The sequence below is a fragment of the Dermacentor albipictus genome, chromosome 7 (genome assembly GCF_038994185.2).
Source record: "Dermacentor albipictus isolate Rhodes 1998 colony chromosome 7, USDA_Dalb.pri_finalv2, whole genome shotgun sequence".
NCBI classification, from domain to species: Eukaryota; Metazoa; Arthropoda; class Arachnida; order Ixodida; family Ixodidae; genus Dermacentor; species Dermacentor albipictus.
This window is the reverse complement of record NC_091827.1, coordinates 44608199-44626141: the sequence shown is the minus strand read 5'-3', so window position 1 is coordinate 44626141 and position 17943 is coordinate 44608199. Positions and strand designations below refer to the sequence as shown.

At 51.6% G+C, this 17943-nt stretch overlaps 2 protein-coding genes across 3 annotated transcripts in view; one reads left to right on the top strand and one right to left on the bottom strand.

The window, feature by feature from the left end:
- The window catches only part of Hers (Histone gene-specific Epigenetic Repressor in late S phase), a 302932-nt gene that overhangs the window by 183180 nt on the left and 101809 nt on the right, over positions 1-17943 (bottom strand). The gene's annotated exons all lie outside the window — the stretch shown is intronic.
- LOC139047925 (antitrypsin-like) lies at positions 1451-17006 on the top strand. The gene is made up of 6 exons (XM_070522100.1): positions 1451-1522; positions 4631-4994; positions 8532-8712; positions 13582-13779; positions 15683-16021; positions 16367-17006. The coding sequence occupies exons 2-6, from the start codon at positions 4735-4737 to the stop codon at positions 16799-16801; spliced, it is 1413 nt and encodes a 470-aa protein (XP_070378201.1). The 5' UTR covers positions 1451-1522; positions 4631-4734; the 3' UTR covers positions 16802-17006.

The following is a 17943-nucleotide window of genomic DNA, read 5'->3' as shown; positions in this document are numbered from 1 at the left end:
TTAAAGCACAACTTTGGAAATGTCAATGCACGTTTCACATCAAGAGCTTATGAGATTTATCCCCATGAAGTTTCGCAATTGATATCCATGCGCTCCATAGATTCCGTGGCCTCAGTGAGATGCCGCGGTGAGCCCGCTCACCATCAAAGCGCCCTTGAAACTTTGTGCTCGGATGGCACTGCTTGGCGTTATGTGACTGCCAGTGAATGGGCGTTGCCACGAAATCCAGCCCGAATTCGCAATCTTCGCGGTTAAATGTCTTTTCGAGCGTCAAAAAGACATTCTAGACAAAATCCAGAGTGGTTTCCGGCGCCGGGGGTCGCTTTGGTCGGCGGTGCATGGACAGCACGAAAAAATTTCGGGGGGGGGCTCAAGCCCCATAAGCCCCCCCCCCCCCCCCTGGCTACGCCCCTGCTCGAGTGTAATTCTGAACATCGTCAAATTCCGCCATATAGTCCAATCCGCCATCTTGTCCGCCCCAATTGGCCGACGCCTGCCATACGGCCTCTACGATTGGCTCAATCAAAAACGCCGCCATTACAGAATTCGCCAGTACGGCGAAACCCGACTACGTCCATGTACAGCAGTGCCCCTCGTGCTCAAGGTTCTATCGACAGGACCATAGAGATATATCTTTGTAGGAAACTATATGGACAGGACGACGCGTAGACCGGTGGACGCGTCGCGCCGCAGTGGAGCCGAGTGTCGCCGTTCCGCGCGTGACGTAGAAAGTGTCCCCGGAAGTGATCGATCCAGAGTGTATAGTAAGTGCGCCCCTGCGGTGATGTGGCGAGAAAAGGGGCATGCATGCACATTCAAGCTAAAGCCCCATCCATACACGTTTCCGCCGACCAAGCGGCGGTGGCACGTGGGTGTAGGGGCTTTAAGCGGGTGATCCGGAGTACACTATGCGCCCCCTGCGGTGATCTGGCGACAACAACGGCATGCCTGCACATTCAAGCAGGCACATATGACACGGCCGTCGCGGCACGGTGGCAGGGGGAGACGCAAGTGGCCGCTCTCGCAGCGAGCCACGGTGAAGAAGCACCGAGCGATGGGACAGAGCAGATAGGCGACGGGACGGTGGGAGATTTATGCCGTACGGGTTAAGAAGAAAAAAAAAGAGAGAGAGAATGCAGGAGAGCTCGAGTGACACTCGCTCGCGCCGCCGCTGCTGCCACGGCGGCTGCCAGCGCAGGAAATGCGCGTCGAATGATTGAGAGCCAACGAGGCGGGCGCTGCTTGGAATAAGAGAACTGCGGCGGGGAAAAAGAAAAGGGGGGGGGGGGGTGAGCGAGCGAGTTCTGGCGGCCAAATCACGGCCAGGCATGCAAGGCGACCGTCGATGATTCCTGCAAGCAAGATACAAAAAAAAAAGGCGAAGGAAAACGATAGAGCAGGCGCGAGAACGGCCAGTTCTTCGCTCCTCGACCGGACGGTGCGGCGCGCGAAGGGGAGCTCCCGCTGACCGAAATAGACCGCGGGGGGGTCCCCCATCAGGAGCTGCAGAGGAGGTACACAGGTAGGGGCTGTAGTACGGCGGTAAGCGCTTGATTCTGCCCCCCCTCGGTATCGCTCGTTTCTTTCTTTACGCGATTGTACGTCTGCAATGGGTGTTTCAGTATGCATGTGTCTGTGCACGTGTGCGTGTGTGCGCGCGCGCGTTGGTGCGTTTGCGTGCTTGTGTGTGCAGGTTTTCGCGTGTGCGAGCTCCTCTACACTGTGGTCTCCGCCTATATAGCGGTGCTCCGCCGGGAGTCACCTTGACCACCGCGCAGGTCCGAGGATCCGAGCCCCTCAGGGGGACGATCAGCTCAGCCGCGTGTGTAGCGTGTGCCCGAAGCGGACGCTCGTTCGGTCTCCTATGGGAGCGAAACAGAGCGCCGCAAGGAGAAGGCCCAGAGTACAAGGAAGGCGTTTATTGTACGACCACCTTGGCGTTCAGGATATCTGTACACACCCGTTCCGGCGCGGGGCTCATGAGCCGAAGCTCCCGCAAGTCAAGGGGTGACACTCAGCTATCTCAAAACGCGGTAGCACGCCGCTATACGGGAGGATGGCTCCCAACGACCGTGCTACCAGGGCAACGTTCTTTCAGCTCGGGGTAGCCTCCGAGGGCGACTCGGCGCAGTACGACCGCGCACGTCAAGTGAGCCGCGTCTCTTCGGCCTAGCCTTCAGAACAGGAGCAGCGAATAGGTACGCAACCGCCTCGGGTCGAGGACCTTCGGCGAGACCGGCCAACCAAAGGGATGACCGGGAGAATGGGAAGTCAGTACGCACCGTTTCGCTGTCCGAGAGCTTCTCCCCGCGTTGCCGCTCCTCGGTCGACTTGAGTCGCCAGGAGAGAGGGAACGCGGGTTCCCGCCCAAACAGACCAATCGGGTGAGCCCCTGGACCGTTCGGGGGCGGACGGCAGCAAGTGTTTTACGGTCCCGCTGCCGTTCGGCGCCCTCGGAGGAATGAGAGAGGGGGAAAGCGGTGGACCGCGCGCGCGAAGTTCAAAAACGACCTCGCCGCGCTCGGTTCCTATGCCCAAAACGTGCTGTGCTATGGCGCTGCAACGAAATGGGCTACGCAGTCCCCACAACACATATCGTGCACACTTTCGTTCTACGTAGGCATTTGAAATGTAGAAACACGGAACTAGGCTTTCGTGGCGGTTACTTTCAACTTTCCACTACAAACACGTGTCGTAAAGTTTGTATCGGTAAATTAATTAATGTAGTTAGTTTATCGGTGCATGTATTGCGTCGGTTTTCCGTGCAAATTGTGTCCTCCTTGGTAGACAATCTAAGTCGAGTGATCTTTGTGAGACAAAAAGGAAAGTGCTCGAAGCAAAAAAAAAAATATCTGTATAACGCACGAAAAAGGGAAACTTTGTAGGCGTTTCATACATAAAACCCATAAACATGCACTGAGAGCGTGGACAACTTTCATCGAGCGCTGCTGCAGATGCTGCCGCTATGTGTCGGTTGATTTGCTTCTGCATGACGAGCTATAACAGAAAGCTGATGCGGCCCTAACCATAACCTGTAAACTGTTATTACCGAGTGCTGGAAAAGTGGCGCTCTATAAGCGGTCTCCCGGTTTCGGGTTCACCAGACGAATATTCACACACGCGCGCACGCACGCACGCACAGAGGAGGCCATGAAGTTTTCTATATAAATAAAGTGCCGCAGAAGCCCCCCCCCCCCCCAACACACACACACACAGGAGGCCATGAAGTTTCCTATACAAAAAATTCCCGCGGAACCCGCCTCACAATGAATGTCGACGTGAATGCGACTGGCCTCGAAGTAACGTAGCGACACGCCGTATATTAGAGACTTTTAGCCTGTCCGCTATTCCGGTAAACGGGAGCGGTTTGGGCGGATTACCGGATTTGCGGGGGCGTAACTAGATCGCTGCAGCCGCCGGGTAGCGTAGAGTTCAACCAGACAAACACAGAGCTAAAACTGCAGTAACCCACCATATCCTGCTTCGCTAGTGGTGCAAATTTTTGGCAGCGGCGTAATTGTGAACACGATTACGCTACTGTCGAATATTTACACCAGCAGCTAAGCAGAATATAGTAATTAGCTCTGTGTTTGTGTGGTTGAGCTTTGCACCACGAGCTGGCGCCACTAATCTGGCCGCTCACGTTTACGCCCCCGCTAAACCGGAAAACCGCCCGCACTTGCCCGAATACCGGACACGCTAAAAGTCTCTATTGCCAACGCCGAAACGCGCGTCATGCATGAAGCGCCTACTGCAGCCAGGCTCCTTTCTCGCGCTTCCCACTGGACACGTTGCGCCATCTAGCGATGCCGCCACGATGTCCGCGCATGGCGCGGGTTCGAATCCGCCCAGCACCGGAAAAATTTTTAAAGCATCTTTTTTTTTGTCATTGAAGAGCGGCACGTACGCAGTCACCAAAGTTGGTCCGCCGGCTGGCTTCGAACACTGTTTCCTCAGCACAGCAGGCCGATGGTCTCTCTAACCCACTGGACCAAGAACCATACCCAGGTACCCAGAAAGTGTGTCAAGTATGCTCGAACAATGACGATCGCATTAAGATTACTAGAGGGGAATTTCGGTATCGGAGTACGCGGGAGCTGTAAGCATGACGGTTCAATTACTAGTTGTCGTTGCCACAAAACATGGCTCGTACTCACGAGGTGGACTTGGCCACCCTGCACTGACTGAAGATTACACCCAGCAAAAGACAAAAAAAGGGGTAAAAGTAGCACACATAGGATAGGATATCCTTCTTCGATGGCGCGTATCCACTACGGGCGATGGGCTAAGATTTGGATGGTGTTGGGAAGATATTGGAATTACAAGAAACTTCGTCCTTCTCGCTTCAAACTGTTATTTTTTACCTTGCAAAGTGACCATTTACCACAGGTTATTGCGTCATAGATGTAACAATTCGCAATGATTACGCATGGGCGTAAGGACTGACTGCCTTGCTGTGTTTAGAAAACGATCAACGCTTGGGCATTTAGAAAGATGACGCCTAATTAACAGCGTCGCAAGAACGTTTGAAGCCTCAAGCGCGATGATCAGACAAATCCGTGAGCTAACCATCGTTCCCACAGTGGCTGATCGATTGCAGCGTCAGAATTCCCCCTGGTGATTCTTGTAGGAAACTCCGTGCCAGCGAAAGCAGTGGCAGGCTTTCAGCAAAACAAGGCCTAGCGAGACAACAACGAAAGGAGCCCGCTCGGCAAGGGGGCGCCACCGTCGGGCATGCTTTCGGGCGGCCAGCTGGGAGAGTCGGCGCCACCGCGGCCGTCGGCGAGCTGCCCGGACTCCGCGGCCCCGGCGCCGGGGGCAGGGCGGGAGCCCAGCGGAGTCCTCCCGCCGGGCCCGGCTCTGGACCCGGAGCGCTTCAACGAGCACGCCATGGCACTGTTCAGGGCGGCGTTGGACTCCAGCCCTCCCGGGGCCAACGTGCTCTGCTCGCCCCTGGGCGTCGTCACCGCGATGGCAGCCGCCGACGCGCCCAGGTAAGATATATGTGTACTGTGCCGCATATAGCCGGCCTATATATGCGACAGGTACACGGCCGACGCGCGGAACACGTGACGATCGCAAGGCGTTTGTTCCGAAAGCTTTGGCCTGCGCTGTTTCGGGGGTATGTGGGAAACGGGATATATCCTTTGAACAGAGAAAGCTTGTTGTCGATCAGGGCGTTACCAGGACTATAACCGGGGATGTAGCCCCACGTATAGGTTCGACAGTCAAGTGAGTCGCGATACAGTCAAACGCTTTTAAGACGAACTGCCCTGGACAATTGCAAGTTTCTTCATTATACCGGTCACTTCGCTCTGAAAGTCGCGCACGATGCCGCTCACAACAGAGCAGGCTAAAAGCCCGTTGAAGAAAGGAAAGCCATTATAACATGGATTGAGGAAAGACGAGGTGAAACAACTCGGCAATTTTGTTTTTGTTTTAGTTTTCCCGCACACTTTGTCTGTGACATTGGGCAACTGCAGCCGTTCGTATCGCGCCGAGGCACGGTAATTCGAAGCCTGCACTCTGTGGCGAAACAGATGACATATACGCAAAGTTAAACGGCAGATGGTCGGAATGCCGCCATCCTGGCTGTCAAAATTATTGGTTCGTTCGCTGGATCTTCGTCACTGTTGCCTTTGTTGACGTTCGCACCCTTTCAGCCTTGGATATGACTATGAAGACGTCGTCGGTCGTCAGCTATATAATTATACGTCATTACGTCGACATCGGCTGCGACGTATTTGTCAGCCGTCGATGCGCTCTACAAGCAATGTACTGCGCGTTGAACGATTCCTGGAGGAGTGCAGCAGGTCTATACACATTTAACATCGGCACGCTCTTCAAGTACGTCGCCGTATATAGCACTGTCGTCAGCGCTAGCGCAGAGCACACCGCGGTGACGCATGTGATGTGTATTGTGGCGACACCGCTATACAGGGAGTTCGTTGTAACGCGACAAATCGGCCCTCGGGGGACGCCTAAACGCCTTCGTCGTACAGGTAAAATTCCTTGTGCTGGTCTTTGTTGTATACTTATAAAAAATACGAATTCGGCCGGGGACGTAATGAATACTTCACAGATACGAGTCATTTCGTTGTAGAGGCGTTCGTTGTAGTGGCGTTAAACGTCTATTATATGGAGCCTTTTCCACGTTTATCACCAGTCAGGTTGCCAATGTGTGAGCAATCTTCCGACTGCTCTGAAAGCAAAAAAGAAGAAGAAAAAAAAGGAAAGCTATAACAGTGCCTCTTCGCTAGATAGGCACACCACACCGCGACTGCCGAGAGCCCGTAACTTGAACCGCAAAACGCGAATAGCAAAACGATGTTCCGAGAAAGTCGACAGCGCTATATATATCGCCTCAGCTTTGTGCCGCTGTACGTTGATCGGTTGTTTGAACCAGCCCTGGGTCTTGAGATAAAAGAGACGCCAAAATGGAGGCCTCCGGATCAATTTTGATCATCTGGCACAGTTTAGCGTTGCGCCGAAGGCGTCCCAGAAAGGTGTCGCGATGAAAATCATCGCCATCGGTACGTGGTGCATAAACATATACTCTATGGTGCACGAAGAAACCCGTCGATGGATCGAAAAAAATGCATAAATGATCCGCAAGCGTTTCATAGCGCCAGAAGAATTAGGATAAACTATATTTTGCTGGACGCTTTTCGTTACACCGCGGTTATATATATATATTCGTTTGCAAGATGGCATGGACATTTGTCGTCCGCTCTTAAGAAGCTTTCTGCGAACCAGTCCATTTTTTTTCTTCCTTTGTGTGTGTGTGCTTGTCAACGCATCCCTTTCCTCGCCTTCGTCCCTGAGCCGCGTTGAATTTCCTCACGAGGAGTGAGTGCGTCGCTTGGCATATGCCGCGCTATAAAAAGCAAGAACACGAGATACGACGAGGCGCGCGCGTAGACCGCGGACACGGCCGGCGCCGACTTCCTCGAACTGCTTGTCTCGCGGCATACGAGCGCATATCTATACATGCACGACACGCGTACAGTCGCGGACAGAATATTACGGACCATGAAATCTAAGAAAAAGCGGAATATCTCCGCAACCTCACAACGCAATCTCGTATTGGCACTTTGGACCTCGACTAGAATATGCGAACAACGTTGTCGTGGGAAGTTTTACTGGTTACTGCTACAGGCTGCTCGGGAATTGAACGTTTTCGGAGATACCGTGGTCCATGTTATTCTGTCCGCGACTGTACATTGCGCGTATATAGCAAACGGGGCACGAAGTCGCGTCAAGGCTACTGTTAGTCCGCGCTACAGTAGAAGGCGCCGTTGCTAAAACACTAAGGATAGAAACAAACAAACAAAAAGAAAAAGAAAGTCCACGGAGAAGTAAGAAATACGTCGCGAAAGAAATCGGGGAGGGAAAGAAATCTGCATACGATAACGGAAAGGGCAGTGCTTCGCTATTCGAGACCTTATAGCTGGCTGCCACGAGGACAAGAACACGCGGCGGCGAGCAAAGATCATTCGCAACAAAACGAGGCAGGTGCTTAAGTGCAGCGAAAAGAGTCCGGAAACGACTCAACGGCGCATCGTAAAGGACTGCGAATGTATTCACACAGCGAGACCGGTCGTTGGTAATGTCCGCCTTCTGCAGAAGCGCCGGGATTTAAACGGGATCATTAACCGGTCAGCTCGGTCGAGACAAGCACGAGACGTTCGGAGTATTGGCGCAGGGGAGGGGGAGGAGAGCAGGGAAAAGATTGATAGGACCGGATCCGTTACAGGCTTTTATGTAACGGTACAAGGTAGATATAGAATTTTGAACGAAGAACAAAAAGGACTATTATAAGATTCGCCTTTAAGGGTGGAACGCGACAGCATTCAAAGGTCCCCGACTGCTTCTGACGCTTCCCAGCAACAGCAGCTTATGTAACCGTAATGTTCGAGAAACGCTGGCGGCGAACGATATGCAGGAAAGCGGGCTTTCTGGTTCTTCAGTTTTTTTTTAAACCGAGGGGGCCGCGCCGCTCCTTCTAAGACAGACCTCAAACGGAAGTTAAAAGGGGTCAAAAGGTGCTTGATTTTCCGCGTAACAGAATTGTGTTGTCTCGTATATTCAGATTACAATCCGACGCTGTCATGTCTGTAGGTTGTCTCTCATACTTTACGATTTTTCCACGTATTTTACCTTGAGAAATTCAATCGGTTCAACAATTTCCTTGCGCCACATAAGGAGCCTGCGTGGTTCGAAACACTTTTTATCGAAGCCATGTCCTACGCGGGACTTTATGCGACACGGGGCCCTTAACGCTATCGCGTTAAAGAAGATTACGGAAACGTATACAAAAGAAGCTAGAGTGAAAAACATGTGTACCTAGGTCCGCTTATACAGCCACCTAGGTCCGCTTATCGAAACGTACAGGCTACAGCCTTCTTGAAGCCCCTTATCCCTGTTTACGTAACTTGTGTACCGCAGTGTAAACTGCTCCATCTGTTGGGCTCCTCCTCCTTGACTGCTTGATCCTTGAGTGTGTGTTTCGTGACTGCACCTTGTCGCAGATCAGCAAATCGCGAGGCGAGCCGTCCCTGCTGCATGGGCGACTTGAACAGCGTGGCTGCAATCGTGCGGGGCCTGCTGCGGTGCGACGCCTTGCGGATGGGCAACCTGCTGCACGTGGGCGCCAAGACGCGGCTCGACGACGACTACCGGAAGCTCTTCGAGGGAAACCTCGCGGGAAAGGTACGCACGCTTTTACGCAGCGTGTACTCGCGGACCGCTAAGCGCCAGAGAAGCGTGCGTGCGTAAAAACAGACAAGACAAGACAAGACAAGACAAGACAGACAGACAGACAGACAGACAGACAGACAGACAGACAGACAGACAGACAGACAGACAGACAGACGGACAAGACAGACAAGACAGACAGACAGACAGACAGACAGACAGACAGACAGACAAGACAGACAGACAAGACAGACAGACAGACAGACAGACAGACAGACAGACAGACAGACAGACAGACAGACAGACAGACAGACAAGACAGACAGACAGACAGACAGACAGACAGACTGACACAGACAGACACAGACTGACAGACAGACAGACAGACAGACAGACAGACTGACAGACAGACAGACAGACAGACAGACAGACAGACAGACAGACAGACAGACAGACAGACAGACAGACAGACAGACAGACAGACAGACAGACAGACAGACAGACAGACAGACAGACACAGGACAGGATGGACAGACAGACAGACAGACACAGGACAGGATGGACAGACAGACAGACAGACAGACAGACAGACAGACAGACAGACAGACAGACAGACAGACAGACAGACAGACAGACAGACAAGACAGACAGACAGACAGACAGACAGACAGACAGACAGACAGACAGACAGACAGACAGACAGACAGACTGACAGACACAGACAGACACAGACTGACACAGACTGACAGACAGACAGACAGACAGACAGACAGACAGACAGACAGACAGAGAGACACAGGACAGGATGGACAGACAGACAGACAGACACAGGACAGGATGGACAGACAGACAGACAGACAGACAGACAGACAGACAGACAGACAGACAGACAGACATAGATAGATAGATAGATAGATAGATAGATAGATAGATAGATAGATAGATAGATAGATAGATAGATAGATAGATAGATAGATAGATAGATAGATAGATAGATAGATAGATAGATAGATAGATAGATAGATAGATAGCAAAGTTTGTTCTATTCTGTACTAATGTCGTTATTATTTTGACACTGCCACTCTGTAAACAACAGCCTATTCCACAGCCATCTATACCACCGTGTCGAATCGTGGGGTCACAAGTAGGTCTCACTATGTAGAACCTATTGTACTTCTTCGGAAAAGAGCATTGCGATTTATGGCGTTTTCGGTTTACGATACTAAATGAACGCCCCCTCTTTCAAAGATTAAATATATACTGTTTATTTAATTTATTACTCAATCTTTAGACAACGATAAGTACTCACAGTACCATAATATACATGCAGCGCAATTAAGGGTAACTTTCTTGTGCCAAATATTGACGATGTATATATGGAACGAGGAGGTTAAACATCAGAGCACTCTTGTGGAACTTACCACCAGATGTAAAACACGCCAAGCATTTTTCATCATCAGCGAAATACCATTATCATTCACTACTATTATAGGTTTAGAGTATTCGTTGCGTTTGGGCATTTCTCTGCTTTTGTCACTTCCAGTTTATAGTTACTAAGTACAACAAATTCCTCTCCCTAGGTTTGTCGAGGCTATTACTAGAAGCATCCTGCTTTTTGTTTGTAAATGCACAGTTATGCACATATGAATTATAAATTATACATTGCTGTATTGTCGTTGTGAATGAATGAACTAGCATGAATCCCAACCAGCCTTGAGCTAGGGATCCAGATGTCTTATACAACATTTCTTGTGTACTCTTCCCATTTGAACTTTAAGGACAACTGAGAAGCAAACACGAACAGCGCTTGAAGGTTGCCGGGTTGTTGAAGGCAATGAAGAAATGATGTTTCTGTACGGTAGATACTATATTTGATTCTTCCCTACTAATTAAATTGTATAAGTGTTATTTGCTATTGTTACAGTACTATATAACTTGGTTTCATTCCGCATTTCACCTGTGCTCTCGTTCTGAGCCACTGATATATCTTCCTCTGCATTTTGCAAGCACGACATTTAATATTGTTTCTTTCATAACACTTACATGTTCAATCGTCTTACTTTTAATGTATCGCCCACTCCTGTCTAAAGTCTCGCATTCAGACTGGCAGCATCTTCAAACACACGGTTTTTACTTATTTATTTATTGCACTCCCCCCCTGCCCCATCAAAATGCGACCGCAGGGATAACATAAAGATAACATAAACGCGCAGCGCTTGCGACAGAAGACGCCGTCGCTACAACAGAACTGATTCTCTTGCTTCGATGGATTGCACCCGTGATGTTTTTCTCTTTTTTTTTTTTGTCGCGACGATAAATGGGTTGTCTCAGAAAGCCACAAAAGTTTCTGTGTCGATACAGTACAGTTTCCTTCTTTGTTTTTCTAATGACTTGGCACAGGCAGAAAGCGTGCTACGTTTTACCACAAAGTATCGTTCATCCTACACTTTTGTTTGTCGCGTGTCTGGCCCAGTACATGTATACTACCAGCCAAAACCTAAAGTGCTAAGCGCTTTATGTGCAATGTGCAAATTATGTGCAAACATACGCTTCTCACATAGCAAAACAGACACTCTTATTGTGAGAGTCGGTTCGGCAGTTCAGAAAGGATTCGAAAAAAGAAAGACTGGTGGCGACTACGCCCGAAGTCCCCGCATCACTTCCTGACGTCGTGGATGTTGTTTTACCGGTAGAAAGAGATGACTTAGCATTTCAAAGAAACCACTGGCACAACACAAAGCAAGTCTTGAAAACATTTTCTGCGCCAAAGTGACCTAAATATATGTAAACGCTTTGAAACATGTGAAGCCACCGTGACGTACACGTGTTAGGTTTCAGCGCGAAAATCAAAGCGAAGAGAAATTTGGCCTTAGATCTTTCCCTCCGCCAGTAATCGGCCCTTCTCCGTTACGCGAGTGAAATTCACGATAATTCCGAAGGAACACTTTACCAGTCCACGCCGACTAATACAACTTAGAAAGAAAGAAAGAAAGAAAGAAAGAAAGAAAGAAAGAAAGAAAGAAAGAAAGAAAGAAAGAAAGAAAGAAAGAAAGAAAGAAAGAAAGAAAAGCAGGAGTCACGGCTGTTCACGACCATTAGACCCGAATACGGTCATTTCATTTCATGAAACAATAATTAATCGTGTTGATGAGTGCCTGTACGCAGGATGTGTGACTCGTTTTGTTCAATGCGGCGTTCAACGCACCACTCCCTGCCAGATGGGGAAATGTTAGCCTCGCTTTGAGCGACTGTGCATCCCCGTTATAGTGTCACTGGCAGGCTGTCGCGCGGAAATGTTTGTAGCGACACCTGGGATGCACTCGGCATCGAACGCGTTCGTCGAACTCACTTCGCTGCAGACCTCAATGCGGGGTCGGCAGTATACTCAACAATACTCAACGCAGGGTCGCCAGTATGCTCAACAATACTCAATGCAGGGTCGGCAGTATGCTCAACAATACTCAACGCAGGGTCGCCAGTATGCTCAACAATACTCAATGCAGGGTCGGCAGTAGACTCAACAATACTCAACGCAGGGTCGGTATTATACTCAACAATACTCAATGCAGGGTCGGCAGTATACTCAAGAACAGTGGCGTAGCAACAGGGGGGGCCGGGGGGCCGTGGGCCCCGGGTGCGAGGGGCCAGTGGGGCGGGGGGGGGGGGGTGTCATGTACGCTTGAAGACACCCTTTCCGCCGGCTACACCCGGGGGGGGGGGGGGTGACAGAAGACCTATGGGCCCCGGGTGCCAGACGACCTAGCTACGCCACTGCTCAAGAATACTCAATGTAGGGTCGGTAGTATACTCAACAATACTCAATGCATGGTTGGAAGTATACTCAACAATACTCAATGCAGGGTCGGCAGTATACTCAACAATACTCAATGCAGGGTCGGCAGCATACTCAACAATACTCAATGCAGGGTTGGCATTAATTTCGAAGCCAGTCTCGTTTGGCGATTTCGAAAGTGGTAAACGTCCTCGCTCGTGGAAACGGTCTGTTCATGCATACCCTCGGTCGAACGAACCGAGCCGTAAAAGTTTTCTTCAAGGCGCTGGCGCTTCGCCAATTTTCAGCCCAATTCCAAACGCGCAGCACGTCACTCGGTTGCTGGAAGCAATTAATGCCGTCACGCTTTCGCTTGCCAAACGTTAGTTCGCCAAATGTGGCCTAAAAACAAAAAAAGAGAAGCGAATGCGTAATATCGCTGGCCGATTTGACGATGGACACTGGTACGACAAATTCCAAAGGGACACTTTCTCGCCCGGCAGCGCGCCTCCAACGTGACGCTCGCTGCGACGAAAGGCCCTCGCTCAAAGCATGGCCTCCGAGATCCACCGCGGCGCGCGCGGGGGTAAATCTCGGAGGCCATGCTCAAAGAGCCACTAAACCGGCTCGTCCGAGTGACGGGGTTGCGAAGCTTTGCTGCAGAAGTGGGCTCTCGAGTCACTCGGGTAGCGCTGGTGTGCAGCGGCCTGGAGCTTTGTCTACAGGTCGATCAGCGGCACGTGGTCGATCAGCGGGCAGTCAGAGACACGTGCGGGTCAGAGACAAGGGGAGAAGGCGTCGCACTGGACCACAAACACACACACACACGCATGTACACATGCGCGCGTGCGCGTTTGTTCAACCTCCTACGCTCATCGGACGCATAGGCCTTTCGTTTTTTTTCACCATCCGAACAGTCGCCGTTATAGTTTACGCATTAGGGCACATTGGTGCCGATAAATAAGTAAAATAAGAACTGCCTGCATTGCTCGAGCGACTATTTGAAGAACTTAGCATCGCTTCCGGCCGCGCGACCCAAACTTCGATCACCGAGGCGAGCCACAGCAGAGGAGGTCCTTGTTGCTCGCTTCCCCTTCCGACTGTGCCACGCAGGTGCGGCGGACCGAAGCGGCCTCCGAGGAGGCAGCCGCGGACATCAGCGACTCGACAAACTACTGGGCCTCCGAGCTCACCGACGGCGCCGTGACGAGAGTCTTCGAACGGCCGCGAGCCGAAGCCTCCCCGACGGCCCGGGAGCCCGCCAAGCACGCGCCGAGTGCGGAGGTGACGGCGCTGCCACTGGAGCCGCAGGTGCAGACCTTCGCATCCGCCGCTCGTCTCCGTTTACCGCGCACCGTATACATTACCACAAATTATTGAGGACCTCAACAGAGAGAGTGAGAGAGTAGGGTCGAAGATTAATATGCAGAACACAAAGATAACGATGAATAGCCGGGCAAGGGAACAAGAGCTCAGGATCGCCACTCAGCCTCTATAGAGTCTGTGAAGGAATACGTTTACCTATGGTCGGATACAACTTTAGAAAAAAGGGGGCGTTTACTCCTCCGACGCGGATGCACCCGAGCATCCACCAATGGGCGCGCACTCTGGACTGACGTCATGAGCCATGCAGACGGCCGGTGACCCCGCCGACGGAGAAGATGGCCGCCCGCGCTTCGAACTGGGCCAAATCGCGTCAGCTCTGTGCTTCAGCGATAAACGCATTGTTTTATATAAGTACTTTTTCAATAGCAACTGATTTATTTTAAGCTTGGAAAACGAGTAGTAGATACGCCGTGTACATGCGAACAAGCGCAAAAGCCATGCAGAGCTGCTCTTTTTACTTTTGTGACTTGCAATGAAGCTAAAGAGCAGACGACGGGCAGCGTTGTAGAAGGCACGGTGCTATTTTTCTGTCGCTATCCGGCATGTGCTGTAGCACATGAGAGCTCTGCTAAACCAGTCATCAAAATACAAAAGTCTTTATTTATACCGAGAATTGCGCGTTTCAGGAGCACGGGTTTTTTAGCGGGACTATTTTAGTCGCGGAGGCACTCGGCTGTCGCGCTTCGGTCATCTGGGCGGGGCCTCTCCTTTTTTCTAAAGTTGTATCCGACTATAGGTCAACTAATCACAGGGAACCCTGATCATTAGAAGGAAATTCACAGAAGAATACAAATGGGTTGGATCGCACACGGCAGACATTGTCAGCTCCTGATTGGAAGCTTACCGTTATCATTGAACAGGAAGGTGTACAATCAGTGCATTTTATCGGCGCTGACATATGTGGGAGAGACTTGGAGATTGACAAAGAAGCTCGAGACCAAGTTAAGGACCGCGCAAAGAGCGATCGAACGAAGAATGCTAGGCATAACGTTAAGGGACAGAAAGAGAGCGGTTTGGATCAGAGAGCAAACGGGTATACCCGATATTCTAACTGAGAATACCAGAAAAAAAGTGGAGCTGGGCAGGTCATGTAATGCGCAGATTAGATAATTCGCCAGGGGTAATTGGAGATCGCAGGCAGAGGTCTTCATGCTGCAGTGGACACATATAAAACAGGCGGCGGCGGCGGCTGCTGCTGTTGCTCAGACATCCAGAAAATAAAGAGAAAATCAGACATTCACGTGCTACGAACGGGTGGATGTCTGATTTTCTCTTTATTCATTACTTCTCTCCACCTTGCGGGTTTCCGCAGAACTACTACGTCAAACACTTGCATTTGCTTCGTGTTGTCGCCAAATTCGACTTCGCCCTACCATCTGCTAGCCGCGTGGTTAGCTCAGATGGTACAGCGGCTGCCCTGGAAAGACGGTGGTCCCGGGTTCGAGTCCCGGACTAGGACGAATTTTTCTTCAACTATTAGGCTTTTCTATCGAGGAACCCGTATGGGTTTCCTTTGTAGCAATTGCTACGAACCGGTGGATGTCTGATTTTCTCTTTATTCATTACTTCTCTCTACCTTGCGGGTTTCCGCAGAACTGCTACGTCATAGTGTATCTTTCCTTGCATTTTTTTTTTTGAAGCGCCACAGATGACGCACAGAAAAAGAAGAAAAATGGTAGACAAAACGGCGCAGGACACTGAACACCCACTTCTTCAAGAGTGATCCAGCTCAAGCCACAGACTCGCGATACCTGCCACAACCGTTTTATTGTTTTGTTAAGCATTCTATCATAGCGTCGTCGATGGGTGCCCACACTCCGCGACGCAGGCCGCGTGCCTGGTGAACCTGGTGTACCTGAACAGTCCCTGGGAGGAGGGCTTCAAGAGCGCCGGCAACCTGCCCTTCTACGTGGAGCCCGCCCGGGCCCAGATGGTGCCCATGATGACGCAGCGCGGCGCCGAGATGCCCTACGCGCGGCGGCCATCTTTCTCGTGCCTGAGGCTGCCCTACGCGTGCCGGTCGGCGCACATGGCGCTCTTCGTGCCGGCCATCCAGGCGGGGGGACTGGAGCAGGACCTGCTGCCGGCCATCGGACGCTGGTCCGACATGCGCACCGTGCTCGAAGGGCTCGCCTGGACCACCGACATCACCGTCACGCTGCCCAAGGTCGGTATCTGGGCGGGGTTTCTTGCGCGTGCGTTTGAGTGTGCCCCTTTCTTCCTTTCCTCTTCCTCCTCCACACACACACATACAAACACGCATGCGCACTAACACGCGCACACGCGCACACACGCACGGTAAACGTCAGGATGGGAGGGTATTCTGTAAGAGTCCACCTGTGGAATGTCCATTTCGGTCATTGCTGACTGGATGCAGCTGTACGAGTGAGAAGGAGACGACGAGCGGCCCTAGCCAATCAAGAGCGGCCGAAACGGACAGTCCCCTACTATAGGTGGACTCTTACAGAATACACCCCCTGCACTCGGGCAACGTCCACAACCACGCATGCAGGCGCTGCTCGAGTCGCCCACCATGGACCTGCGCAAGTGCCTCAAGACGCTGGACCTCAGCCGGTACTCGACGCCTCCGACAGCTGGCGCCACCGCGCCAAACGCCGCGGCAGAGCAGACGACCGGCCCGGGCGTCGCCCAGCGGACGCCCGACGACGCCGCATCTGACGTCGCGGCGGCGTCGCCGGAAGAGGGCGTCGGCGGCGCGAACGTCGACGACCTCCGGGTGGAGGGCCTGTACCACAAGGCGACGCTGGACCTGACCACGAGGGGCGGCAAGTCGCCGCCGGGCTTCTCCACGCTCCTCTCGCTCTGCTCCACGATTCCGGCCAACGAACCGGTGCGGTTCACCGTCGACCGTCCCTTCGTGTTCGCCGTGTTCATGGACGACTTCCTGCTCATGGTCGGCCTCGTCAGGAACCTCCAGTCCAAGTGAAACAGACGACGATGACCTCAAGGAGAAGCTCGGGAAAGTACTTCGCGTGACACCACGGTCTTCTGGTTTTCCGTCGCATCGATGCTGGTTGGTCGTTGGGGCAGGGGCGGAAGAGCTGAGAACGGTGCTCTTGCTGTCCCCGCGGTGTATAGAGACAACGTTTTGGCCGAAATTATCATTAAATGATTCTTAAACGGCGTGTTCACTTGGGCTGATTGGTATATGTTGCGAACAGCACAGGCACGTACCCAAGGGGGGGCCCGGGGGGGCCCGGGCCCCCCCCGAAATTAGGACGCATACTCCCCCCCCTCTCCCCGCCCACGCCACCACTTCTCACACACATTCCTATAGCACCACCAACTCAATGTTGAAACTTGACAGCTATTCGGCGGTCAACATTTTGTTGCCTTTTTCACTCCTTTTAGATGGCGGTAGTTATCGGCATCTTTTGGGGTGCGAAGGCCAGTTTTCTCATCGATTCGGTGCCCACGCGATTAACTCGAGATGCATTCAGTTGTCACCATCTTTTCGACTGTCACGCGCTTCACGGTTGCTTCGTTAGTGCAGCCTTCTTCGTTTAGACTGATCCAAGGACCAAGAAAGGTATTCGGTTCGTGGTCAGCTGGTCTGTATGCACGTCGAACGAGTTGCGGCCCGAGAAAACGTCAATTGCGTTTAATTCTTCCTTTTGCTTCATTATTTCCTCGAGTAACGGCTCACCGCGACGCTGACAGGTTCTCGGAGCCATATATGCGCGATATGGGTTACCATAAGGTGAAAAATAAAATAATGCGAAACAGCCTCCATCATAAAACCCTGCAATAACTTAAATCCATAAGCAACACGAATGTCATCCGTTACCTCGTCTGGTTTTTGCCTAATTGTAGAGCACTTTTCGTGCAAGATTGCCAACTGGAAACGAGAGTCGCAAGGCGTTGAGAAATTAAGCGATCTACTAAGGAATCCATTATCGGCAACCGAGGCAACAGCCAAACAGGAAGAAAAAGCGAAAGTTAACAAATTTAACTGTGGTTTATGAAAATATTTATACATCAACATCTGTTTATTTAATGTTGAAGTAGAAAAAACGCCGCCGGAAGTGGAGAACAATTCCGTGTGCTTTGAATGATACTTCTACAGTT

Bases quoted from the DNA above. Each gene is read 5' to 3' on its own strand.
- LOC139047925 (XM_070522100.1), top strand. From the start codon at position 4,735: ATGCTTTCGGGCGGCCAGCTGGGAGAGTCGGCGCCACCGCGGCCGTCG. The intron at 8,713-13,581 runs GTACGCACGCTT...TGTGCCACGCAG, and splicing joins AGGGAAACCTCGCGGGAAAG to GTGCGGCGGACCGAAGCGGC. The intron at 16,022-16,366 runs GTCGGTATCTGG...CCACGCATGCAG, and splicing joins TCACCGTCACGCTGCCCAAG to GCGCTGCTCGAGTCGCCCAC.